Genomic DNA, 23,313 nt, shown 5'->3' on the forward strand with positions numbered 1-23,313 from the left:
CGCCCCCTTGTGATGAGTATGAACTGCTGCAGAAATTCTGCAGTTATTTTTTAACTGCTGACTGACAACGGCCATACTTTTAATAATTAAAAGCTAAAGAAATGGATAAAGACAAACAAGTAACATGTTTTGACCAAAAACAACTGTTACAGTTAAAGTAGCCTATTACTTGGGCTCATGTACTTCCAACTTGAATTGCCATATGTTGCCCAAGATCCCCACAAAGTTTGGGTCCAAACCCACAGTTTGTGTACCAATGGAATAAGGTACAAGTACACTGACCAGTTATAAAGTTGTTGATGGAATAACAAAATACACAATGGTGCCATTTAGATTTTTTTTTAATGAAAACTAGAAAAGTAGCCTACTAGCATAAAAGGATAACGTTAAATGTTTTCACAAGGAACCACACTTACAAAACAGACCATTTGGTATAAAAGCAATTTAACAAATTAAAACAAAATATAACCAAGTGAGCAAAATACTTTCATAAATTAAAATAGGTTTAGAAAACAGTAGTCAGGTTAACAGCAGGGTTCAAATAATTATTTAAATAAAATGAATTTTCTCTCCATGTACCAAAAAAACAACGTTGAAGCAATACCTTACATTCAATATCCTGGGGGAAAACACAAAGTAAGTTGAGGCCATAAGAAATTTGGATTTTGAATCAAAGTTAAACATTACACATACAGTATTGTATAGTTGTCTTGAGGTATGATGATATACTTGATTAATTCCCAAAATTGGCATCAGCAGAGAGAGAGAGATATTAAAATATATCAAAATGACATAGGGTGTCTACCCTGAGTTTAAAAAAAAGTATATCATCATTATACTCCTGGTTCAAAGTAGTAGCAACAAATGTGCTAAATATGTTAACCCCCTTGGTTGTCACTTTTGTGTAGGGCTTGCTGGTATTTTCCTCTGTCTTAACTTTGTATTCATTTACTTGAAATGCAACACGTTAGGGAGAGATGGAAAGTGATAGCACAATCATTTTTCCTTTTTTCCAGAGCGCCTCATATTTGACACTCAATACCGTTCACATAGGCTCTGCGCACTTGTCATTTTTAGCAAGCTAACACTCACAAACTATATCACCATAACAACTATTCACAAGTGGATCAAACAAGACATATGTCTTATAAGAGCTGCACTCATAGTGCTGCACTCTACATGTGGAAAATTACATGTGTGCACATGTGTGTATGTCGTATGTGTGTGTGTGTGTGTGTGTGTGTGTATGTCGTATGTGTGTGTGTGTGTGTGTGTGTGTGTGTGTGTGTGTGTGTGTGTGTGTGTGTGTGTAGCAGTCTACTGCGGAGTGAAAAAGATGCAGGCGTTTTCCTGAGTTTTACACCAGGCAGAGACAAGAAGCATGATAAGAGAACAAATGAGTATTGAAACATTTTCAAATATACAAAATCAGCGTATCAGCACGTACTTTTATTTGTGCACACAAATTGGCTGCACACACTAATAGTGAGTATACACAATACCCACAGGAGAAAAATAAGTGGGTATACGGTGCATACCTTCGTATACCCACCACTACACCGCAGTGTGTAAAAATATAGCATACTGTAGTCTCGCGTGGCCAGACTGTTGCCTCCCACAATTTTCAAATGCTTCCGGTCATACAGTCTAGAGCACGGAAGATCTCCCATTTCCGTTTCCTCTTTACAGTCGTGCAAATTTATCCTAATACAAATCAAAATGATCTAAGCATATATAGCTTGCTTAGCAGAAATGGAAAAACTAAAAAAAAAGTTTTTAAGATATTTTAAAATATGTTTTCGTGAACAGAAATGACAAACAGATGCCAGGCTTCCGTGTTCGGATTTCGGGGGGTCTAGTTCCAGACTCTCTAAATAGCATTAGGAGATTGTGGAATAGTTGTCTGGCTACGAGAGACCAAGCATGCTGTAATACTGTAAAATTTTGTATTCTCAAAAAAGATAATAAAATGTAAAAAATATTGTAGATTTATAAAACAGAGAAGTGTGTAGTCACAGTGAGTTGACTTCAATGATCTGCTGCAGGATATTGTCTACGTCGGAGGAGTCCACACTGACGCCAGCCAGGTCCACTTGGGGCAACAGGGCAGAAAGGAGTGACACCACGTTGCTGCGGATACCATGGAGCTTCTCTTGCACCAGGCTGGGGAGGGGAAGAGAGAGGACAGTTATGCTTAACCACTGATTGATTGATTGATTGATTGATTGAATACTTTATTAGACAGAAATGTAAACAGCACGAGGTAGAGTCAGACATTTGGGCTAAAAGGATAATACAAAAAAGTCCAGAGGACTTTAATATCGTCTCCTATAATATAGATTGGAATATAACAGGGAGGCTACAATTTATTTTTGTTTTATTTTGTAGAATCCTGTATGAGGTCCATCATTTAGTGTTAACGTAAAAAAATATATACATTTTAATTTAGTGAACTTTAATGGTACATAATGAACAGATACAAAACAGATTATTAACAACACTTATTTACGATTAACACATTAACTGCCAAAAACGTTTAAAAACGTCTTTGGGAATTCAGCTATTGCCTGCCAAAGACGTTTAAAAACTTTTAAAAAAAAAAAAAAATCTAAAAGGATTCTCTAATTATTTAGTATTGAAATTTTTTCGATATTCAAAACGAATAAGGAGATAACAATTTCCAAAGATTTGCTGCTCCATTCACTTCAATGTTAAAATTCAAACGGACAAACAATTCACATTGTTTTTTGGTTTAAAACTACTGGTTTTGAGCTATTTTCAAACATCAAACAACACATGTCAACAAGGTCACAATGACCTCGTTGACATTTGTGTGTGTGAAGCCACACCTGAATCTCATCTGTGATTAGAAACCATCTGGGGATCAATCATACTGGAGGAAAATATTCTGTGGCTACGCGAAAAGGTACCAAAATCGTTCAAAACCCTGGCAGAGGCTACAGACTGTTCTGAAAAAACTCTATGAAAATCATGCGATTAATCACGATTTAAAAGATTTATTTTTTGACAGCCCTAGTTGCTATATCTATATAGCTAAAATCTAAAATTACACAGATGCTTTGCCGGCTTGAATGGTTAAACACTCTAGACTTAGCGGACTGGACCGGAGTTGGCTCTGTACTTGGACTGTTTTTTTCCCTGTCCACACCAAATCTCTGTGCCAAAAATAATTATGTAGATCTGCTATTTTTGGCTAATGTTCCCCTTCCCCAGTTAATTTATACTTCATCCCATGATGGTATCGTGATCCAAAAATAGCAGATCTACAAGGCCACAACGTGAGCTGTGAGCTTGTAGATCGTCTATTTTCGGCACGCGACACCGTTGTGTAAAATAAGCCTTCATACTATCAGGAGTGGTAGAGCTACATTTTGCATTGTAGGTATTTAACAGTGACTCTTGACAAGAGCGAACCATACCCTCAAAATATGTAGAGGTGCTGGACCAAAATAGGGAGCCAGCCAGCCAAGAGCAATTAGCACAATGAAAAATGTTAGGGTGTTGTTATATAAGGCTATAAAAAGGAACACAGTTGACAGTTTAGAAAAAGGAATTCAAAATGTCGAGAAAATATAAAGAAAGATGGTCACATTTTGCATTGGAGTGCATTCAATGTGTACTTATTATGTCTTGTCCAGAATACTGTACATACGTGATATTTGCTGCCATGGTGGTGGTGGTATCTCCAGATCTCAATCTGCTCTGGGAGTCAATCTTGTCTTTTTTGCCTCTGCCCTGTTCAGACGATTCCTTCTGCCCAGACACTGCCTCTGGTCCCTGGGTTGGACCTGACGCCTGACCAGTGGAGCTATCACTCTGGGGAATTAAAGAGAATATACTTAGAATTGCTGTCGAGGAAGCAAGACCATTGATACTGTACTGGTGATTCTGGACCCAAATGAGTGATTCTCAACTGCAGTCCTGGACACCAGACCTATTTGCTTTGCATTGGTAATACCTGGGGAACTCATGTAATTTGGAAATAAGCGTTTGCAGATTTGAACGGGATTAAGATCACAGATGACCAGTGCAATTGACCCGAGTTCCCAAGGTACTAGTCCCGTGAGAATCTATTTTGCCCTTTAGGTCTTCACAGTCAAAACCAGTACCCGATTTTGAAGGCGAGAGTGAAAACCAGCTGGACAGGACAACCACGGTCCTTCCAGTTTTATTGTAGATCACTGCACCATTGCTTAGGTCCTTGTTCCACTGTAAAATAGAGTGTTAATTTTACTCAGAGTGTATAGAGTTCTTTACATTTGTACACTCTTGGAGTTACAAATGGATATATGAACACTGAGGACTTTACCGTGTGGTCATTGTGTAAATCTCCATTCACTATGCATTTTTCTTTGACCATTTTACTTTATCTTACAATGCTAATTCATACCTGGCAATTATTTTCTAAAAGTAAGTGTAGTAAAGTGCAGACATCAGAAGCTGTTAAACCAAGGAATGCAATGACTTTGTGCAATTCTTCTTCTTTTTTTGGGGGGGGTACATCTAGTCCACTGCCCACTATAATCATTACTTGGGCAAAGGACCTTTGGTTAAATGAGACTGAATGCCAACATTTGAAGACATGGAATGTGTGGTGACGTATTTCCAAGTTTTTGGATAAAAACTCGAAACCTTGTACTGTATGTCCAAAACCGTTCATTTATATTATAATTTTTTTAATAATAATAATTTTAATTTTAAAGTAGAGAAAATCTAAACGCTCACAACGTGTCGCATCGCTTGTGCGACACTCTTGTATGATGAAGTTGGGCATTCATTTACAAAAAGACACAAAAAGTTTAAATATGGATACACAACGTTTCTGCCCGACAGCGACAATACTGTATGTCTGTTGAAGAGAAACATTGGATTTTGAGAAAAGACAAGTGACAAAGACCAGAATAGTAATGTCAGTATTAGTCCATACCCACATTTCCATGAGGCATGGGACTGCGGCTGCCATTACAGAGCCCATAGCCTACAGCGGTCACAACCGCGAATACAGATCCCATAGCGAAAATACAAATAAACAGCTTAAATTTAGGAAGAATTGGCTTCATCACTCCCTGCAGATGCCAATGGTCAATGCTCATGTGTAATTTGAGAGCTATTGGTCAATCCACTGAGAGACAAATGGATGACAGTGTTTTGTTCATTTAATAGTAAGATTAGGCTATAATACTTAGTCAGAACTAACTGGTCTGCTTTTTATGCTGCCATCTGCTTTTTCTATGGTCTTTCTACATTATTCTACTGAATGTATTTCCTGTAATATAATGTTTCATTTTATTCTACTTCTATCTAAATGCATGTTCTGTAATGTAATGTGGCGCTAATGTAAATAGTGTACTGTTAGGTCATGTACCTTGCTCTACTCTTAACCCATTTAGACCTGAGGCCGATTCTAAAATCGCCTTCTAAATCCTGACCTAAGTTTTCTGAAAAACTTCAAATATGTATTAAAAAAATGACAAAAAAATGTATGTTGCTATATACTGTACATAGCACCGTCCTGAAAGGTATAGTTACAAATAGGGGTTCCCGGCCAAAATGGGTGTACTTAAGTTTTGTTGGACTTTTTTTCTGTCTTTCCATTCATTTTGTGTGGACCCACACATGAGCATGACATCACAGATCAGAAGTCAAACTACCCCGTTTAATTTATGACTGGCATGCTAACGAGTGACAGGTTAGGTTTCATTCAATAGGCACGGGAAAACATTTAAACACTGGAATTGATTGGCAAATGAAGTTACAGTACAGTATATGACCATGTGGTCTGTCCTGTGCTACTATTCTTAGACTTAACTGGACATAATGAGTACAGCCCGTGATGTTCACCTCACTCACCTCTGCTCGGCAACCGTCCAATCTGGTCGCCGTGGATACGGTTGGTGTCTCCGCCCCTCGTGGTGGCTTCATAGCGTCAGTTGTCATGGTTCCCTGGGATGTTGTCTTGACCTGAATACCCAGAAGCTTACGGAGTTTCTTAGCTTCCTTCTCGACCACAGCCAGCCTCTCAGCTAACATCTCTCTGTCGCCCCCCTCTGGAGGCACCGGTTGGTGACTCACTAGAGATACCACCATGGTCTGGGTGGATGCAGAACACTGGGGACTGGTAATGCTAGATTTTTTCTGAGCAGTGTCAGCTCCACTAGGAGCTCGCTGCCTGGAGTTGTCCTGTGACAACCTCTGGGGCTGGTTTGCTTCTTTCACAGGGTGTAACTCTTCTGCCATGGCCTCTGGAACAGACTGCTGCTCCCCCGAAACACGTGCTTTCTTCTCCAGGCCATTGGGGGGCCATGTGGGTTTCCTTTTATGGCTATAGGGAACACAGGTTTAGTCAGTGGTGTGCAGCTGTCTGTGTATTTTTGCACGTTTTGTCTCATCTACTGTTTTTCATTTCATTTCAACGAAATGTGGTCATTCAGATCCAGGTCACTGTGTGTCAATCAATGACAAACCTGATTTATTTGAGTGTGAAGTTCTACAGAGTAGAGCCTGACAGATATATCGGTCTGGCTGATACTGCGGCCATTATTTTCATTTTTTACGGTATTGGCGATTTTTAACACTTTCAACCTGTCATTGTAAGTGAAATGTTTCAATGTTTTTGCTTATATAAGTTGTACATGTTCTCAAATAGAAACATGACTCACATCTAGGTTTTTCAAAGTGATTATTCAAGTTTTGACAAAATATCCATCAAATCGGTAATCGATTTGGATCGGCATCTGACTCAAAAATATGGCATCGGTCAGACTATAATACAGAGCGTGCCTACATGCAATATCCCCCCTACCTTAATATTTCTTTGTCCCCTTCTTTCTGCGCCAGGATCCTGCCTGCATCCTTAGGTGTGTGGTTTGGAGCGCGTTTCAACTGTGTGTATGTCTGTCCTCGTATGTGCTGTTCTGGATCAATGTGTGTTTGGTCTTGGGTGAGCGTCGCTTTGAGTGTCTGCAGTAACTCTGTGTGTGTGATTACTGATGTCAGTATCTGTTGTGTGTGCACATCATTCCCGTCGTGCGTGGCCTGGTATTCTGAACAGGCATCCATCCGTGTTTGATCCGGTGTCAGTGTGTCATTGCTGACGGCTGTGTGTGAGGCATAAGGTGCAGGTGGTGCACTCAGTACACGGAAGACCTGGGGTTTGGTTTTTGGTTGGCCCTGGAACACAAACCGGGAACACATGCACACAATTGTTAAGTAAACACAATTGTTGCAACACTTATATTCATTCTCTGTCTAATGAAGTGAAGTTGGAGTAAAGTGCTAGACTGTGAGTTTGATATCAGACATGACATTACAAGTGTTTATTGTGCACATGCATTATAGAACACATGAGTCATCAGACGCAAGGACATTAAATCTTCTATTGCCAGACACTTTATGGAAGCCGGTCCATAGCAGATCTGTCATTCATAGTGAAATCTAGAAGAGGTGGTGATCTAGACACCAAACTCCTACAAACTGAATCCAGATGGATTTTTTATTTACAGTCTGTTAACCCGGGTGGCATGAATGAAGACCTTTCCCTCCAGTGCTACCTATAGGAACCCTGATTTAATTTATTTTGTACTATTTTGTAATTTGTTTAAAAAAAATCTTTCAGAAATGTTTTTCAAGAAAATGCTAACATGGCTATATGTGTAATGGTCTGTACAATGAATTTCATGATTTCAAATGCAACACTGTGTAACCCTAGATTTGTTGTCTGCATTGATAGGTCCACGCCCCACCATTGCCATGGAAATGACCCTGAGTAGTGATCCTCAGGCAGCACCTGAGCTAAGCTGATCTAGAGCCCTATAAAAGCAATGTTTGTCTGTGATCCACCCATATAGCGCTGATGAAGGTCCCAGGACCGAAACGTTTGCTTTTTTAAATTCACCCCTCACTATGAGCACAGAGCACATTATGAGCATTTAAAATAAAGAAATGATATTTTCTTAAGTCTGTCTAAGGAGCTTTCCTTAATTTTTATGCAGCGAGCAAGTCTTTTTCTGCCAGTTTTCCTTTGTTTTTGAGACCACCGCACCTGCAGTAAACCGTGACCAAAGGACAAAGAAGGGCGCAACAGTTTTCTCTGTCTTTAATTTCTCTCTTAACTTCTCTTACTCACCTCCAATGATTTCTCACGTTTTCTGGTTTTTTGCTCTCTACAAAAGACAAAAAAAAATGTAATTAATTAATAGTAATTAGGATTTGTATCACATCCTTATTTGTGAATGTGGTTACTCACACACATGCATTTATGCATGCTCACACAAGTTGTAAGTAGAGTCGCTTTCACACAGGCACAGCAACCCTGAACTAGACATTACCTAGTATGTTCAATTTAGTCATTATGCCAATGTCTGTCACTGCTGACCACTACTGGATGGCCTTGGGAGGGTGTAGACAACCATGTGTCTCCTCTGATACACATGACGTCCCTTGCTGCTTCTTTTCACCTGACAGTGAGTAGTGTGACAGAGATCACCCCATCTCCGATGGGAACTTTACCCCTGCACCACCTGGACGCCCAAATGTCTGAATCAGTTTTACCAGGCATGCAACAGACTTGACACTGCCAGCTCCCTCGTACAAAGTCTGTGTAATGTCTGATTGCGCCCCACACGCATTGTGTGTATAGACCAGGTCAGTTGTCTGGCAAATTTACAGTACCACACTCACACGCACATACGTACACTGGTGTATGTGAGTATGAGTGTGCTAGTCACAATAGTCTATCCATGTGTTTGCACATGCACACACACACAAAAAAACACCCGCCCAGTGCATATGTACTGACTTAGTAGTTATTAAAGGAATGGGACTTTACTGTTTCTTATGGTAGCTCTTTTGGTAGCTTGGTGTTAACAACTCGCTTTCGTCCGTCTCTTCTGGTATGGAACAGCTCCTAAAAAACAAACCACAGCTGTGCTTAGTACATAGTGCTGCTATCTCTTGCTTATTTCAAGGACTTTCAAGCTGGCGTCCCTATTTTGGGCATGTCATTACACACACACACACACACACACACACACACCTGAAGCGTGGATTGGGATTCTGGCTGCAGTTCCAATGTTCAGGGCTAACATGATAATGACCCGAGGGAACCCTCCTCCACTTTAGACACTCTTCACACTGCAACCACGAGGGACTCCTGCACACATAGAAACAAAGACATCTTATTGAAATAGAATTGTTCAACTGATGGAATGTCATTGGTTCCTTTATCTCATTCCCATCTCAAAGAGATGTCTAAAGTAAAACAAACAAAGTATGGTATGACTTACAAGTTTCTCTATAAACAAGTATGGAATTATATTTTTCCTCAAGGATCATTTCTCATAATGTTCCCTTGCCTGCTCATGTGTGGAAGATTACTAGTGTATTTGCTGAGAAAATGCCAGTGAGGGACTCTTTACGGACAATGATCATGCATCCTTACAGTAAGCAGGGACATGCCTAATGCACACGTGAAGAAACTGTGAAGTGAGGTTACTGAGGTAATGTTACACTAGTGCTTCCTAGAAAAATGAAATGAAATTAAAAACAGAATACTGATTACCAAGATGAGACTTGTTGGACTTACATTAAAACATTTGAACCCTAGCATCCCTATTCTGGGCATATCCTAACAGGCGAACATTCGGTTAAAATAGGCAAACATTCTGCGAAAATAGCATATCTACAAGCGTCACATTGTGACATGCTGTGAGCTTGTTGTAGATCCGCTATTTTTGGTAACAAGATTTCAACAATGTACTGAAACAGATGCAACACCACACTTAGTGAAATGTCATTTCTCCTGTTCATCTGACAGCCACATATTATTATGTACAACAATATAAAGGGTTATGAATTATTTTCTAATTAACTTTTTTTAAACAGAACTTAGTTTATTCTACACCCTAAGAAAAAATATATATTATATATTTTAACCACTTTCAACTTTTTTTTATTTTTTATTTCCCCAAATATAGAAAAAAGCAGATCCAATGAGTTCGTAGATCGGCTATTTTCAAGGACTGTCCCCTGAAAGTCGACGAATCAACTCGTCAGTCGAGACCCCCTAAGTCGTTTTTTTTACTTTTTATAGCGTCAGTTACTAGTGTAGGTGCGGAGCACTGGTGTGTCATGTACTTCTAATTTAACCCATATACTTCCTGTAAGTCGACTTAAAAATGAATAATAAAATAAAACCAGTTGACTAATCATATTACGATAGGCTCTTATTCTGAAATCCGCCATTTTGAGAGGAAATACTTCTTCTGTTGCTGCTAAGCTACTATGACGCTGTTCAGGTGTAAATAAGAACTCACATGGATTACATGCAAGATTTTGGCTAAAGTTCATATTTATGATATGAAAACCATGCTCCTGTGACTTAAACAATGTACACCGTTTGGATGTGTGTTAAACTCTTTGAACCTCCGCAGAATTAGGTGAGTGGTTAATTATCTCATGCTGGCTAAAGTAGCTGCGGTAAAGCAGTGGTGTAAAGTAATTTCCAGTACTTTTAAGTTTTACTTCAACTCCACTACATCTCAGAGAAATATTGCACTTTTTACTCCACTACAATTATTTGACAGCTTTAGTTACTAGTTACTTTGTAGATTTAGATTATTATCACAAAACATACATCAATCACTTCAGCCCTATATACATTTCGGCCATTTGAAAATAGCCGATCTACAAGCTCACAATGCGTCGCGATGTGAAGCATTGTGAGCTTGTAGATCTGCAATTTTCAAAAGATTTGCATACATTTTATAAATTTGAAAATGAAAATGAAATGAGACATTCTGCATAATGAGTACTTTCTACTTTTGGTACTTTAAGTACATTTTGATAACAACACTTTTGTACTTTCACTCAAGTACATTTTGAATTCCGGACTTTTTACTTGTAACAGAGTATTTTTACATGCAGTATTGATACTTTTACTTGGTGGTAAAGAGACAGCTGTAGCTCTGCTATGATAAAAAGTTGACTGTGTAATTATCAGGTACACATACATGATACAGTAACTTTGTGCTCCGAACTGTATGTAGTCCTATACTAGCCCTGGTTCAGAGCGTTAGTGAGTTCCCTCTAACGCCCTGGAAGACCCAGGGCTCTGCGCTTGTACAAGGAATTCCACTGCCCTGCGAGTGCTCCAACTGTAGTGAAAATAAACAAAACCATTTCGCTACTCACCGAAACAAAGGCTGTTTTGTGTTGTTGAAAGTCTGTTCTCGGAGGTGGGAAGCCTCTCAGCACCCCACCTACTCTGTAAAATACACTTTTTGGGCAGAAAATAAAATATGTCAGCGAGACGGAAATTATTTTTATTTACTCCACAGTGCCCTCTACAGATTTTGGTTAATGGTAAGTTCAGATCCTCCAGATCTGTAGAGGGCACTGTGGAGTAAATACAAATAATTTCCGTCTCGCTGACATATTTTATTTTCTGCCCAAAAAGTGTATTTTACAGAGTAGGTGGGGTGCTGAGAGGCTTCCCACCTCCGAGAATAGACTTTCAACAACACAAAACAGCCTTTGCTTCGGTGAGTAGCGAAATGGTTTTGTTTATTTTCACTACTCTTGAGCACTCGCAGGGCAGTGGAATTCCTTGTATGGGTCTTCCAGGGCGTTAGAGGGAACTCACTAACGCTCTGAACCAGGGCTAGTCCTATACAGGATTGTTGTCAATTAAAATAAGCAGTCTGTCGTCATGTCGTTAACGGATTCATTGCTTTTAAATGTTAAAAAAAAAAAATCATATGGCTCTGTTACACTTTACTATGTAATGTGCTCTAAATCAGCACTGAAAGTTTCTCAAACACTTCCAATAAAAGGTCATAAACACCTATTTTCTATATAAAAACGAATCGATTCGTCGACACGTCGCATTAACCTCCCGACTCTGAGTCGACTAGATAAATACAGAGTCGGGGACAGCCCTACTATTTTCGCTATGACTGCACAGGTGTGCCTTGCGATTTTGACTTGCCCACCAGTACGCCTTGGGCACAAAAAGTTTGAAAACAACTGCTCTAACTTACAGTAACTGTAAGTTACAGGAACACAAAAATCCAATGCAAAAATCAAATCCTTACTCCTCATTGTCCTCTTGACTGGCCATATCTAGATTCCTCTTCTCCAGGGCTTGGACCTCTCTCTCTCTTGCCCGCTTATCCATCACTTCTCTCCAGTAGTCATTTAGTTTTAGGCCCAAGGCACCTAGGGTCAGTCTGAAGAGGGGTTAAGAGAAATATTAATTTAAGGATCTTTACCAAACAAAACAAAAGGGTGGTTTGGTGGTGCAGGAGTAAAGTTCCTGCTCAGCACCACAGAGGTGTTTGGCTTAGCCGGAACCCAATTGGCTGTGGGGAGGGCGGTCTCTGTCGCTCCGCTAGTGACTTATACAGGTTGGTCAGGGTGTCTGTTTAGTGGGGAGCTGAACTGGGAGGAATAGCGTGCATCTCCACACACGTTACGTACACCAGGTGAAACTCCTCACTGACAGGAGGAGACACGTGCTCGCCTACAACCCTCCCTAAGACTAACCAGTAGGGGTAAGCAGTAGTCTCGTGTGGCCAGACTGTTGCCTCCCACAATTTTCTAATGTTTCCGGTCATACGGTCTGGGACTCGGAAGCTCTGATCATGATTAAAATATAAAGCTTATGTGAAGCCTCCTCCCCACTTCCGTTTCGTCTTTACAGTCGCGCAAATTTATCCTAATATAAATCAAAATCATCTAAGCATATATAGCTTGCTGCTTAGCAGAAATGGAAATGAAAAAGATATTTTAAAATATATTTTCGTGAACGGAAGTGCCAGCTTCCTCTCTTGGATTTCGGGAGGTGTAGTTCCAGACTCTATATTCACCTGTTTCCTAGGCTGTGTGTTTTCCACTTCCTGTCGATTTCATTGGATATCATTGGTCATCTGACCAGTTTCATTGGATTTCATTGGATCAAATCGACAGGAAGTGGAAAACACACAGCCTAGGAAACAGGTGAATAGCATTCGGAGATTGTGGAATAGTTGTCTGGCTACGCGAGACTAGGTAAGCAGCAACAAGGGACTACAGAACAAGGGGACTTGGAAATTGACAGAATTACTAAATTGGGAGAAAAAGATAAAGAATTTAATATAAAATGTAAGAGTACTGCACACTGTGCTGTGTGTGTGTGTGTGTGTGTGTGTGTGTGTGTGTGTGTGTGTGTGTGTGTGTGTGTGTGTACCTGTATTCTTTGGTGTACTCAAAGTCTTGCTTGTTGTGAGCAGGCTTGAGGAAATTACATTCCATGACACCTATGACCCCCACCCCTCCCCGTTGACCTGAAGCCTGTAGGAGTTGAAAGGGAGGGGGAGAGAGGTTAAAGATGACGCACACACACACCCACCCACACACACACACACACACACACTAGGCAGTGGCTCTTAAACTGATGCATTGTGCGAACAGCCAAAGCAGGAAGGAGCCAACTTAAATGGTTTAGGCATTACTTTAGAGATGATTGAGTTGAGGTATAAGGTCAGATATGGTTGAGCTTATATCGTCACTGTCGGGCAAAATCTCCATATTTCAACGTTTTATGTTTTTTTTTTGTAAATGAATGCCCTACTTTATCATACAAGAGTGTCGCACAAAAGTAGTGAAAATAGCAGATCAAAATGCGTCGCAATGTGAGCTTGTAGATCAGCTATTTTCACTATTTTATAATGTTTACAAAATTATAATAAAAAAGGAACCGTTTTGGACATGCAAGGTTTACAACCGATAGCAACGATATGTGGGTTTGGTGTGGATAAGGTCAGGGTAAGGATCTGGGAGGGCGGTGTGCATGCCCTCAAGGTCCCGTATTGGGAGCATTTTTTATGGCTTTTTTTGACTACGAAGGGTGACCCAGAACCTCCCATAACCTGAAACTTTCCATAACCCGTTAAGATCTGTGATGGTTATTTGTTTACGTTTCCATTGTAATAAGAACCATCCCTGAAGGGGGAGGTGCGTCCAAAACTCTTTAAAAAGCTCAAATAGCTGATCAACAAGCTCACAGCGTGTCACAGCGTGTCACAGCGTGTCAGTCACAGCGTGTCGCAACGGAATGCGCTGTGAGCTTGTAGATCTGCTGATTTTCTCTATTTTAGAAACATTTTGAAAGTACAAGTTCTGAGTTCTGTTAGTTCCCCCCCCCTGAGCGAGCAGGGCCCAAATGAGGTTCTGAGAACCTAATCTGAGAACGCGTTCAGTAAAAGAAAAACATCTGTCTTGAGAGATTACTGAGAACCTTATATGAAACCACAAGCCATAGCGTATGGAAACAAATCCAGGACGGTTCACTTAGTTCTTGTAGTCTAAAACACTGTTTCCCAAGCAGTGGGCCGGGACCCATTTGTGGGTCACGGGCCGATTTTTGTGGGTCGCGATTATTGTCATTTCAAAAGATTTTCAAAAAATGAAATAAAACATATTCACAGTTTTTCATACATAAAAAAAAAATAGCCGATCTATAAGCTCACAACATGTTGCAGAGCTACACGTTGTGAGCTTGTAGATCTGCTATTTCAACTAGTTTGGGTCCCGGGGAGACATCGTATTTCTCTTTTGGGTCTCCAACTAAAACGTTTGGGAATCACTGGTCTAAAAGAGACATTTTTGAAATTGGGTACCAGCACTGGTTTAAGAGCCATGGCCAATGCATTATTGTGAGGCGGAAATGCTGTGAAATGCAATGTGTTCTTTATCTACCTTGATCTGACAGCCCACTTTCTCATAGGACTTAATGAGGCGGTTCTTGTGGTACAGCATGATGCCATAGTGGTCTTTGTTCTTATTCATTCCGAAGGTCACCTTCACCTTCTCTTTCTAATGTTCACCGGTCAAGGTCAAGAGTAGGATTTTAATTGATAGGCAGCAATGGTATAAACACACGTACACTCACACATAGGCAATAGGCAGCAATGGCACACACACACACACACACACACACACACACACACACACACACACACACACACACACACACACACACACACACACACACACACACACACACACACACACACACACACACACACACACACACACACTTAATTTCTGTGGTAAGGATACACTGAACTGGGGTTTATACACGTCGTTCTCAATGTGCCCAAGGTTCTTTGCTACCAGCTTAGCAAGAACCTTCTTCTGTCTGAGTATGACCTGAGTCCTGGGCTTTAGGTACAGGATGCTGAGGTAGGCCTGAAAGTGATATAGGGATAGAGAGAGACAGAGACACAGAGAGAGAGAGAACATTTTTCAACCAAGCTAACCAACCGTATATACTTCATTGACTTCCCCCAGGGCTCTACTGTATACTTGGCCCAAAAAGAAAATCTCCACGTAGAAAATATTCAATCAACAAGCTCACAACGCACTGCAATGCGATGCGTTATGAGCTTGTAGATCTGCTATTTTTGCCAACTGTTTGCCCATTATGAACCCTAGCACCCCTATTCTGGAGTGAACATTTGGCAAAAATAGCAGATGTGCAAGCTCACAAGTAGGGTGCTGTAGGTAGGGTGTAGGGTGCTAGGGTGCCGATACTGTATAGCGGACAGGCTCTACTGAATAACCAGAAACCTTGCCAGGATTACCCCTCAGGTTCACCTGAAACTCACCCTGAGAGAGAAGTCAATGTTTGGGAGGTTCTGGTCAGGTTTTAGGGTACCGCTGCTGCTCCGTCCCCTCTTCAGCTCCTCAATGATGACCTCAGGCATACGGATGTCATGGACATCCGACTCAAAGTCCAGCTCAGGCTTACCGTCCTTGGTTCTTGAAGATTGGATGAGAGGATTGGTTGTTAGAAGGGAACAGGGACATAGTGTAGGTTTTCCTATTAACCACATGAACTCTAGCGTCCGTATTGTGGGCATGTCATAATAGGTGATCATTTGGAAAATAGCAGACCTACAAGTTCCCAACACGTTGTAAATGACAACTGTGTCGGTTGTAAACTAGCACTGACAATTGTACACCGACAGATAGGGCCCTTATACTCTGAGCTGGGTGTGTTCGAGCATGGAGCTAATCGATGCACACAGCATCCCCATACACACTCAGGAGAGAGGTTCCATATTTCCATCTACTCTGGCTTGCACAAGTGTTTATACCACTACAATGTGTGTGCTGCGTGCGTGCGTGCGTGCGTGCGTGCGTGCGTGCGTGCTTGCGTGCGTCTCTTTGCCTGTGTTGTCTTTGCATAAATCCACGTCTCATCAGTTTTGGAGACTGATTCAAGCCCTGGTGCCCACTAAAACTTCTGTCCAAACCAAAACTGAGCTCTAGGGATATATGCTGCTGCTGCCATTGCCTCGCAGGCTGGGTCAATCCACTTTCAATAATTTAAGGGGGTAAATCCATAGCATACGAGTGGGCCCTCCGTCTTTGGACTAATCCACATTTTTACTGAGATCTGATTGGCACACAGTTTCAGCAAGCCATGGCGTCGGCAACTTTCATTGAAACTTTCATTGACAAGAATGGGCGCGGGGGAGTCAGTCCCCACCCATACACAAACCTTGTGTATTGGGATCGAATGGGATGTTTTTGAAGATCGACCGGTTGGTTACCACTGGCCTAGACCCTGGACTAAAGTTCATACTCTAACCTGCGAATGTTCCAGATGAGGATTTTGGTGCCTTTTTTCGAAGGGATGGAATCAAAGTGTGTATGCAGCTGGTCCTGGGAGGTGATGAGGGAGTGGGTGAGGATGGCCTTCAAACTGGCCTCCGAGTCCTCTGTCACCACCAGCGCCTGTAAGACTGGGTCAAGGAAATTGAACCAGGGAGGCTACCATTGATTGCTAAAATCACTCTGTGATGCACTGACACATAAACATACAGTATACAGCAGGGGAAAATTACACATATACTGCACATTTCAAATTATGTCACACACCCACACAAATGTGAGTTCAAATAATAATAAAATATACAAGTATCACATGCATGTAGTATAGAATTATGTCTGCATCGTGTTCATTTTCCTGAAGGAAGGACTAGATTTTCGGAACTAAATAGAGCTCTGTGCTTTCACCTCACAGACCTTGAGATGGAAAGGAATTTGGGAGTCTTCCTGTCTCCCATATAGACAACAGAAAGGAGTTTACCTCTCTCAGGGCTGGACAGAGATATCCAGCTTAGCCTGTATAACATACTGCATATACTATGCAGTATGTTAAAATAAAGACACAAACCACACCCATTGTGGTTGGTGTTGACAAGAGAGTGTGGGCAGGAGGAAGTCTGCTGCTAAAATATTTTGACTTTTGAGATTGTATTAAACACTTTCCCAATCGCCTCATACATACATTACAACATATATTACAGCTCTGAAACCAACTTACACACACACACACACACACACACACACACACACACACACACACACACACACACACACACACACACACACACACACACTCTTGAGGAAAGGATATTAGTCTGTTGGCTGAAGGGGGCAATGGGGACGATGACAGCCTGGGCTCTGATGTTGTTCAGGTATGTCTGAGACAGCATGCCCACGCTCTGGCATCCCCCGTTCTTGGTGAAGATGAGGGCATCTTGGCCCAGACGCATGGAGCCTGACTTGAAGCCATTCCCATACACTCCGATGGCCGTAAGGCTGGCCGGCCCCGTGCCCTTCCCGGTGAAACCAAAACTACACACAGAGGGGCAGGTGCAACACGTTAGTGACAGAAAATGTGTCTGTGACATGTATGCATTTCTGTAGAGTGCGTGTGTGAGTGCATGCGTGGGCGGGTGGATGAGCAAGAAGTGTCAAAGACAGGAAATGTGGTCTAAGACTTCTGGGGGCATGTTCTCTATAGCTTGAGCATGAAAATGATGGGGGGTGGGTAATTGTGTCTGTAAGAGTGAATGCCTGTGCTAATACTTATCGGCAGAGTTAGTCTTTGGGGTTAGGGTTAGGGTTAGGGTATCTATTTGGGGGTTAACAAATGCTGGTTTTACTTATTACTGTAGATACATATTATGCACGTAAGGAGGATACAATAGCAGCCCCCTTTATTTTAACTTAATCAGAAAAAAAAAGAAACCAAATTTGAATCTTATGATTAATGAGTAATGAGCCTGTTTAAATTTCAGTAATTGTAACTTTGTTATTGAATTGGAAAAGTAATTACACTACTACTAGTTACAGCATAACATAGCAGAGTTACAGTAAAGCAGTGTTTCTTAGTAAAGTGTTAATTACTCCCAACACTGTCAATGAAGTATAAAGTTTAAGTGGTTAAAACTAGCTCATTGAAATTCTGAAAAGTATCCTACTCTGTGCATGTATGCCCATATAGCCGATAGGCAGAACCGAGTTTTGGAGTTAACCCTTTGTGGAGTCATTAACAAGATATTTAAGATAAACGTTGTTTTCTCGCTGTCACTGTCAGCTTGCATTTCTTCCATTATCACACTGAGGTTTGTGGTTTCCTATGCCTATCTGAATAAAAGTACCTGAATGACACTTCCGCAAGTGCTGGCATTATTCAGCTTTTATTAGACTGCACGTTTGGCCATATTAAAGCAAAAGGCCAAAAGAGCCTCTATCTGACATCGAACATGTCTGCCTCTACACTAGAGTTAAAACCATGCAGTAAGTGGTGTAAAATCAGTTTATAAGATGTAGGCCTGTGCAGAATCTGGCAATTATATTACGGTATAGCCTAAGGTAGTAAACGTCGGTAGGAAACTCCATTTCTACACAACAGCGTGCAGAAGCGCCGTCACAGTAAAATCCTCAGTGTTCATTCTGAGTGTATAAATACAACCAATAGTTGTTGAACACTAAAGTTAAAGACCCAGGGATTACTGAAGTTCTGATTGGTTAGAGTGCAATAAACAGGTTTGTTGTCTTTTATTTATATGCACAGTCACAGACCCACTGAGGCTACTAACGTTTTGTTCAGAGAAGGGCGAGCTATTTCAGCTCTGGCCACTAAGGGGTGCAGTTACACCCCCTGCTCCCCATCATGATATGCTAACGCTTATGAAGCTGTGTGTGTGTGTGTGTGTGTGCGTGAGAGAGAGAGGTTTCAATGCCATAGCTTTTTCAAACATCAATGGCCCACATACAATAACATATTTTCTCGCATAGCAGATTCATAGTGCTACTTTTTAAATCTGTTTTTAGTATTTCTTTGTAATACACTGTGATATTTTATATATTTTTGTTTATGTATTTTAATGTCTTGGACCCCAGGAAGACTAGCTGACGTTAAGGCGTCAGCTAATGGGGATCTGTTTAAATAAACAAATAAACATGCACAGTAAAATTAAAGAGTTAACTGTGTGTGTACTAGTCACCTCAAGCCTTCCTTACCTGAGCATCTTGTGCAGTTTGTTGGGGGTCATGCCACTACCATTATCAGTGAAGGTCAGACAGAGCTGACCCTCTTCCTCAACGACATCCACCCAGACCTGCTTAGCTGTAACACCTGGGTCTGAAGCATTGTCTGGATATACAGAATTACAGACAAATAGTGAAAATACCGTCAATTCAGATTATCGTGAGGATGGCATAGGGCTGGTGATATGGTCAAAATCATCAACATCACAATTTATTTGACAAAATACCTCGATATTTATATTATGATGATAATATAGCATTTGTGACGAATCCGATAATATATAGCAGGTCTACAAGCTAAAGCTAAAATCATTGTAAGCTGGTATATCAGCCATTTTCGCTATTTTGGGACATTGTTTTTTAAGCATAAAATAGGGGTTAAGTTATTAAAACCAGGAAAAGACAACACTTATGCCATATCATATTACAATATCCCAGATTATATCTAGTCTCATATCACAATATCAATATAATATCAATAAATTGCCCAGCCCGAGGATGGCATATCAGCATTGCCCTTGTTAAAGATCAGATGATAACATCAGAATCAGTTTATTGTCCAAGTATGTTCACACATGTGAGGAATCTGACTTGGTGCATTTCTCTCACATAAAAGAATATATAGGCTACAGCAGTTTAAAAAAAACATATATATATCTAGCCTATATATATCATGTATAGGCTATGTGATGAGACATTTCATGTATCAACTATTGCACAGACTGGTTATAAATAGCCTAACAAATAATTACACGTGTTATACTACAGATATTGTACATATTATTGATATTTCACATATTAGTCATGTTAAGCTAAGTTAATATGCTTAGAGAGAGAGAGAGAGAAGAGCAACAAAGACAGTATGTACTGCATGTCTTGTGTCTTTAAGACACTCCCTCTTACAACAAGACCGCAATGGAAATAAGTCACATGAGTTCATTGCATATGCTGATAGAATAGGTAGGCAGGCCTACTATTATATACAATGCACGTCTGTGTATTGTATTTTAATACATCAAACTAAAAACCATCAAACAATCCAGATCATTTCTCAACAACTGTGTCCAAAACGCCTGCGAAAAGCTGTCACTTTTACAGTTGTTATGCAGTGTTTTGTGCCTCTCTGTGGTCTGACAGACAGAAACCACAGAGAGAGAGAGAAAGAGAGGGAGAGAGAGAGCGCAGCACAGTCGCAGTAATGAGCAAAGTTTAAAAGTATAAAAGGGCAACACACGCCCACGCACAGACGGGCGGACACGCGCGGCGCGCTCCTGTCAACAGCCAATTGACAACCTGCACGACAGGCGCTGCACAGAGAAAAATGTAGAAGTGATCTACACTGAACCAGTGTTGCCATGACTGCTTATTATAAGCGACTTTGGGCTTGTTTTCTCTGTAAAGTTTCTTGTAAATTATATTTCCAAAAAAATATTCAAAATGTTTCACTTTTTTCAATTTAAAAATAATAAATAGCAGATCTACAAGCTCACAACATGTTGCAATGCGATGCCTTGTGAACTTGTAGATCGTCTATTTTCAGATATATCCGACGCTCATCATGTGGCCTAGCCGTTTTTTTTTGGCTTGTTTTTATAGACCTGGTTGCTTATTTCTCTCGCAATTCCTGGCAACACTGCCCCCCCCCCCCCCCTCCGCGCACACGCACACGCACAAAAATGTAGAAGTGATCTATTCTGCAATGACCCGTGTTGCCAGATGTTTCGAGAGAAATAAGCAACCAGGTCTAAGACAACAAGCCCAAAAGAAGCGGCCACATGACTCATGAGCACAATTAAACCTGTATGCAGTGGCTATTTGAAAATGGCAAGCTCAGACGCGTTGAGAGCTTGTAGTGAGCTTGTAATTCTAACACAAATCTTGTACACAGGGGTCCCTCATCTGAACATTTTCAGATGGGGTTTAGCGGGAGGGACAAATGCATATTCATTTGGGGGTCCATGACATGAAAATATTTGAGAACCACTGGTTAAAATAAAAAATGTAAACCGCAACCCGTGCGCCTAACCAATATTTACGAGCAACTTTACAGAAACAGAAGCCCAAAGTCGCTTAATAAGCGGACATGGCAACCCTGACAATGAACCGAAGTTTTTAAACGCACGCACAAACACACACAACAACACCCCTAGTTTACCCAATAAAGTCACGCTTATTACTATTATACAAATCATTATTCGTTTTATTCGCCGGTCGACGCGTTACATTAGTATCTACATTAGCAGAAAGAATATGTAAACCTCGCATGTCAAAAAAAAAAAAAAGAAGAGAAGAAAAAGAGGAAGTGCATCCACCACCACCATAGCAGCGCAAATAATAATGCGTACATGCGAACAACAAAGTTATAAAAAATATGCATAATTTTGACCTTTACCTATGAGTTCTGCTACGGCACTGAACGGCCAGGTGTGACTGGTAGAGTTACTGTTCAGGAAGGACGGGCTCATCTGCATAGAAATAACAATAATATCCTTTAGTTTCACTTTTAGAACAAGAAACACCATCCTACCGTAATATCACGTTTTTACCCAAAAAAAAATGCTTTTTTTTTTAACACAAAAACTTTAAAATAAAGAAATAAGCTACGATAATAACACTAACAAACACTAATAATAGTACGAATCATGTTGATAATATTGTAATAAATACTTACGGAACTTAGACGTATCCCATGCTCGCTGAGTCTCGCCATGTTAAATAAACAGCCCAGAACAGTGGTGTCTCCCTCTGTCGTTCTGTTCGCTGGGGTTGGTTGGAGGTGTACGTAGTAAATAAAACACACGTCGTACGGCTCAGACAGACAGACAGACAGACAACAGATTTACAAGCTGTAAACGCCAGTGTTGCCATGTCCCCTTATTATAAGCGACGTTGGGCTTCTTTTACTGTTATGTTGCTTGTAAATATTGGCGGATGCGCTTTCTTTTGGGCTTGTTTCTAAGCGTAGTTGCTTATTTGGGCTTGTTTCCAAATGTTGTTTAAACCAGTGTTTCTCATTTTCATGTCAAGGACCCCCAAATGAATATGTATTTGTCCACAGACCCCCAAAAGTATTGCCAGGGACCCCCATACAAAAGGTTTGCGTTGTTAAAATATATGTTTTTTCCCACCCAAGATTTTATTTCAAAATAGCCGATCTACAAGCTCACAACGAATCGCATTGCAACGTGTTGCGAGCTTGTAGGTCGGCTATTTTCAAATAGCCGATGTATTTATGTTTAAAGTGCTCATGTGGTCTTCTTTTGGGCTTCTTCTCTCAGACCTGCTTGCTTGTTTCTCTCACAGAATCTGGCAACGCGTCGCACTGTAGCTTGTAGATCTACAAGAGTGATGGGTCACATGACCTGGCTGACACATTTTCTCTTGTCGTCTGGCCACCAAGGAATGTTTGTTCTCAGATGTCAATCTGTATTCTTTTGAGTGAAAAACATTTCCAGCAACACTTTCTCTGTGATGATACTCCCAGATAGGCTAGCCTAGAGTGTGTATATAATAATAATAATAATAATAATAATAATAATAATAATAATAATAATAATAATAATAATAACAATAAATAATTAAAGTAAAAGTAGCAATACCACAATTTAGAAATTCTCTGTCACAAGTAAAAGTTCTATATTCAAAAATGATTGATTGATTTGATCAATCAATCAATCAATCAATCAATCAATCAATCAATCAATCAATCATCGCCATTAGGTTCCAGAAGTACTTTCTCTATGATAAATGCACCAGATAGGCTCCTAGTGTGTATCAGTGTGTGTGTATATATTAATAATAATACAAATAATAACAACAACAACAACAACAACAACAACAATAAATAATAAAAGTAATAGTAGCAATACCACAATTTAGAAATTCTCTGCTACAAGTAAAAGT

The 23,313-nt window shown here is 40.5% G+C and overlaps 1 protein-coding gene across 1 annotated transcript; it reads right to left on the reverse strand.

Annotated features, from left to right (window-relative positions):
• Positions 1-323: 323 nt before the first annotated feature.
• On the reverse strand, positions 324-22,181 carry LOC308076624 (MORC family CW-type zinc finger protein 3). Its single transcript, XM_080417048.1, has 17 exons — positions 22,082-22,181; positions 21,803-21,875; positions 19,384-19,516; positions 17,488-17,709; positions 16,658-16,804; positions 15,669-15,822; positions 15,121-15,249; positions 14,758-14,874; positions 13,247-13,350; positions 12,114-12,248; positions 9,056-9,172; positions 8,849-8,926; positions 8,147-8,183; positions 6,824-7,191; positions 5,872-6,343; positions 3,674-3,837; positions 324-2,163 (listed from the first exon to the last, which is right to left on the reverse strand). Exons 1-17 carry the CDS (start codon positions 22,118-22,120, stop codon positions 2,013-2,015), a joined length of 2,640 nt encoding a protein of 879 aa, XP_080273174.1. The 5' UTR covers positions 22,121-22,181; the 3' UTR covers positions 324-2,012.
• Positions 22,182-23,313: the final 1,132 nt, after the last annotated feature.

Source organism: Gymnoscopelus braueri (genome assembly GCF_963280865.1).
Source record: "Gymnoscopelus braueri genome assembly, chromosome: 20".
Lineage (NCBI taxonomy): Eukaryota > Metazoa > Chordata > Actinopteri > Myctophiformes > Myctophidae > Gymnoscopelus > Gymnoscopelus braueri.

Coding starts and splice junctions, on each gene's coding strand:
- LOC308076624 (XM_080417048.1), bottom strand. CDS start 22,120: ATGGCGAGACTCAGCGAGCATGGGATACGTCTAAGTTCC. Junction 15,823..16,657: donor CTCATCTGGAACATTCGCAG/GTTAGAGTATGA, acceptor CCAATCTTCAAG/AACCAAGGACGGTAAGCCTG. Junction 2,164..3,673: donor ACCATGGCAGCAAATATCAC/GTATGTACAGTA, acceptor TCCCCTCCCCAG/CCTGGTGCAAGAGAAGCTCC.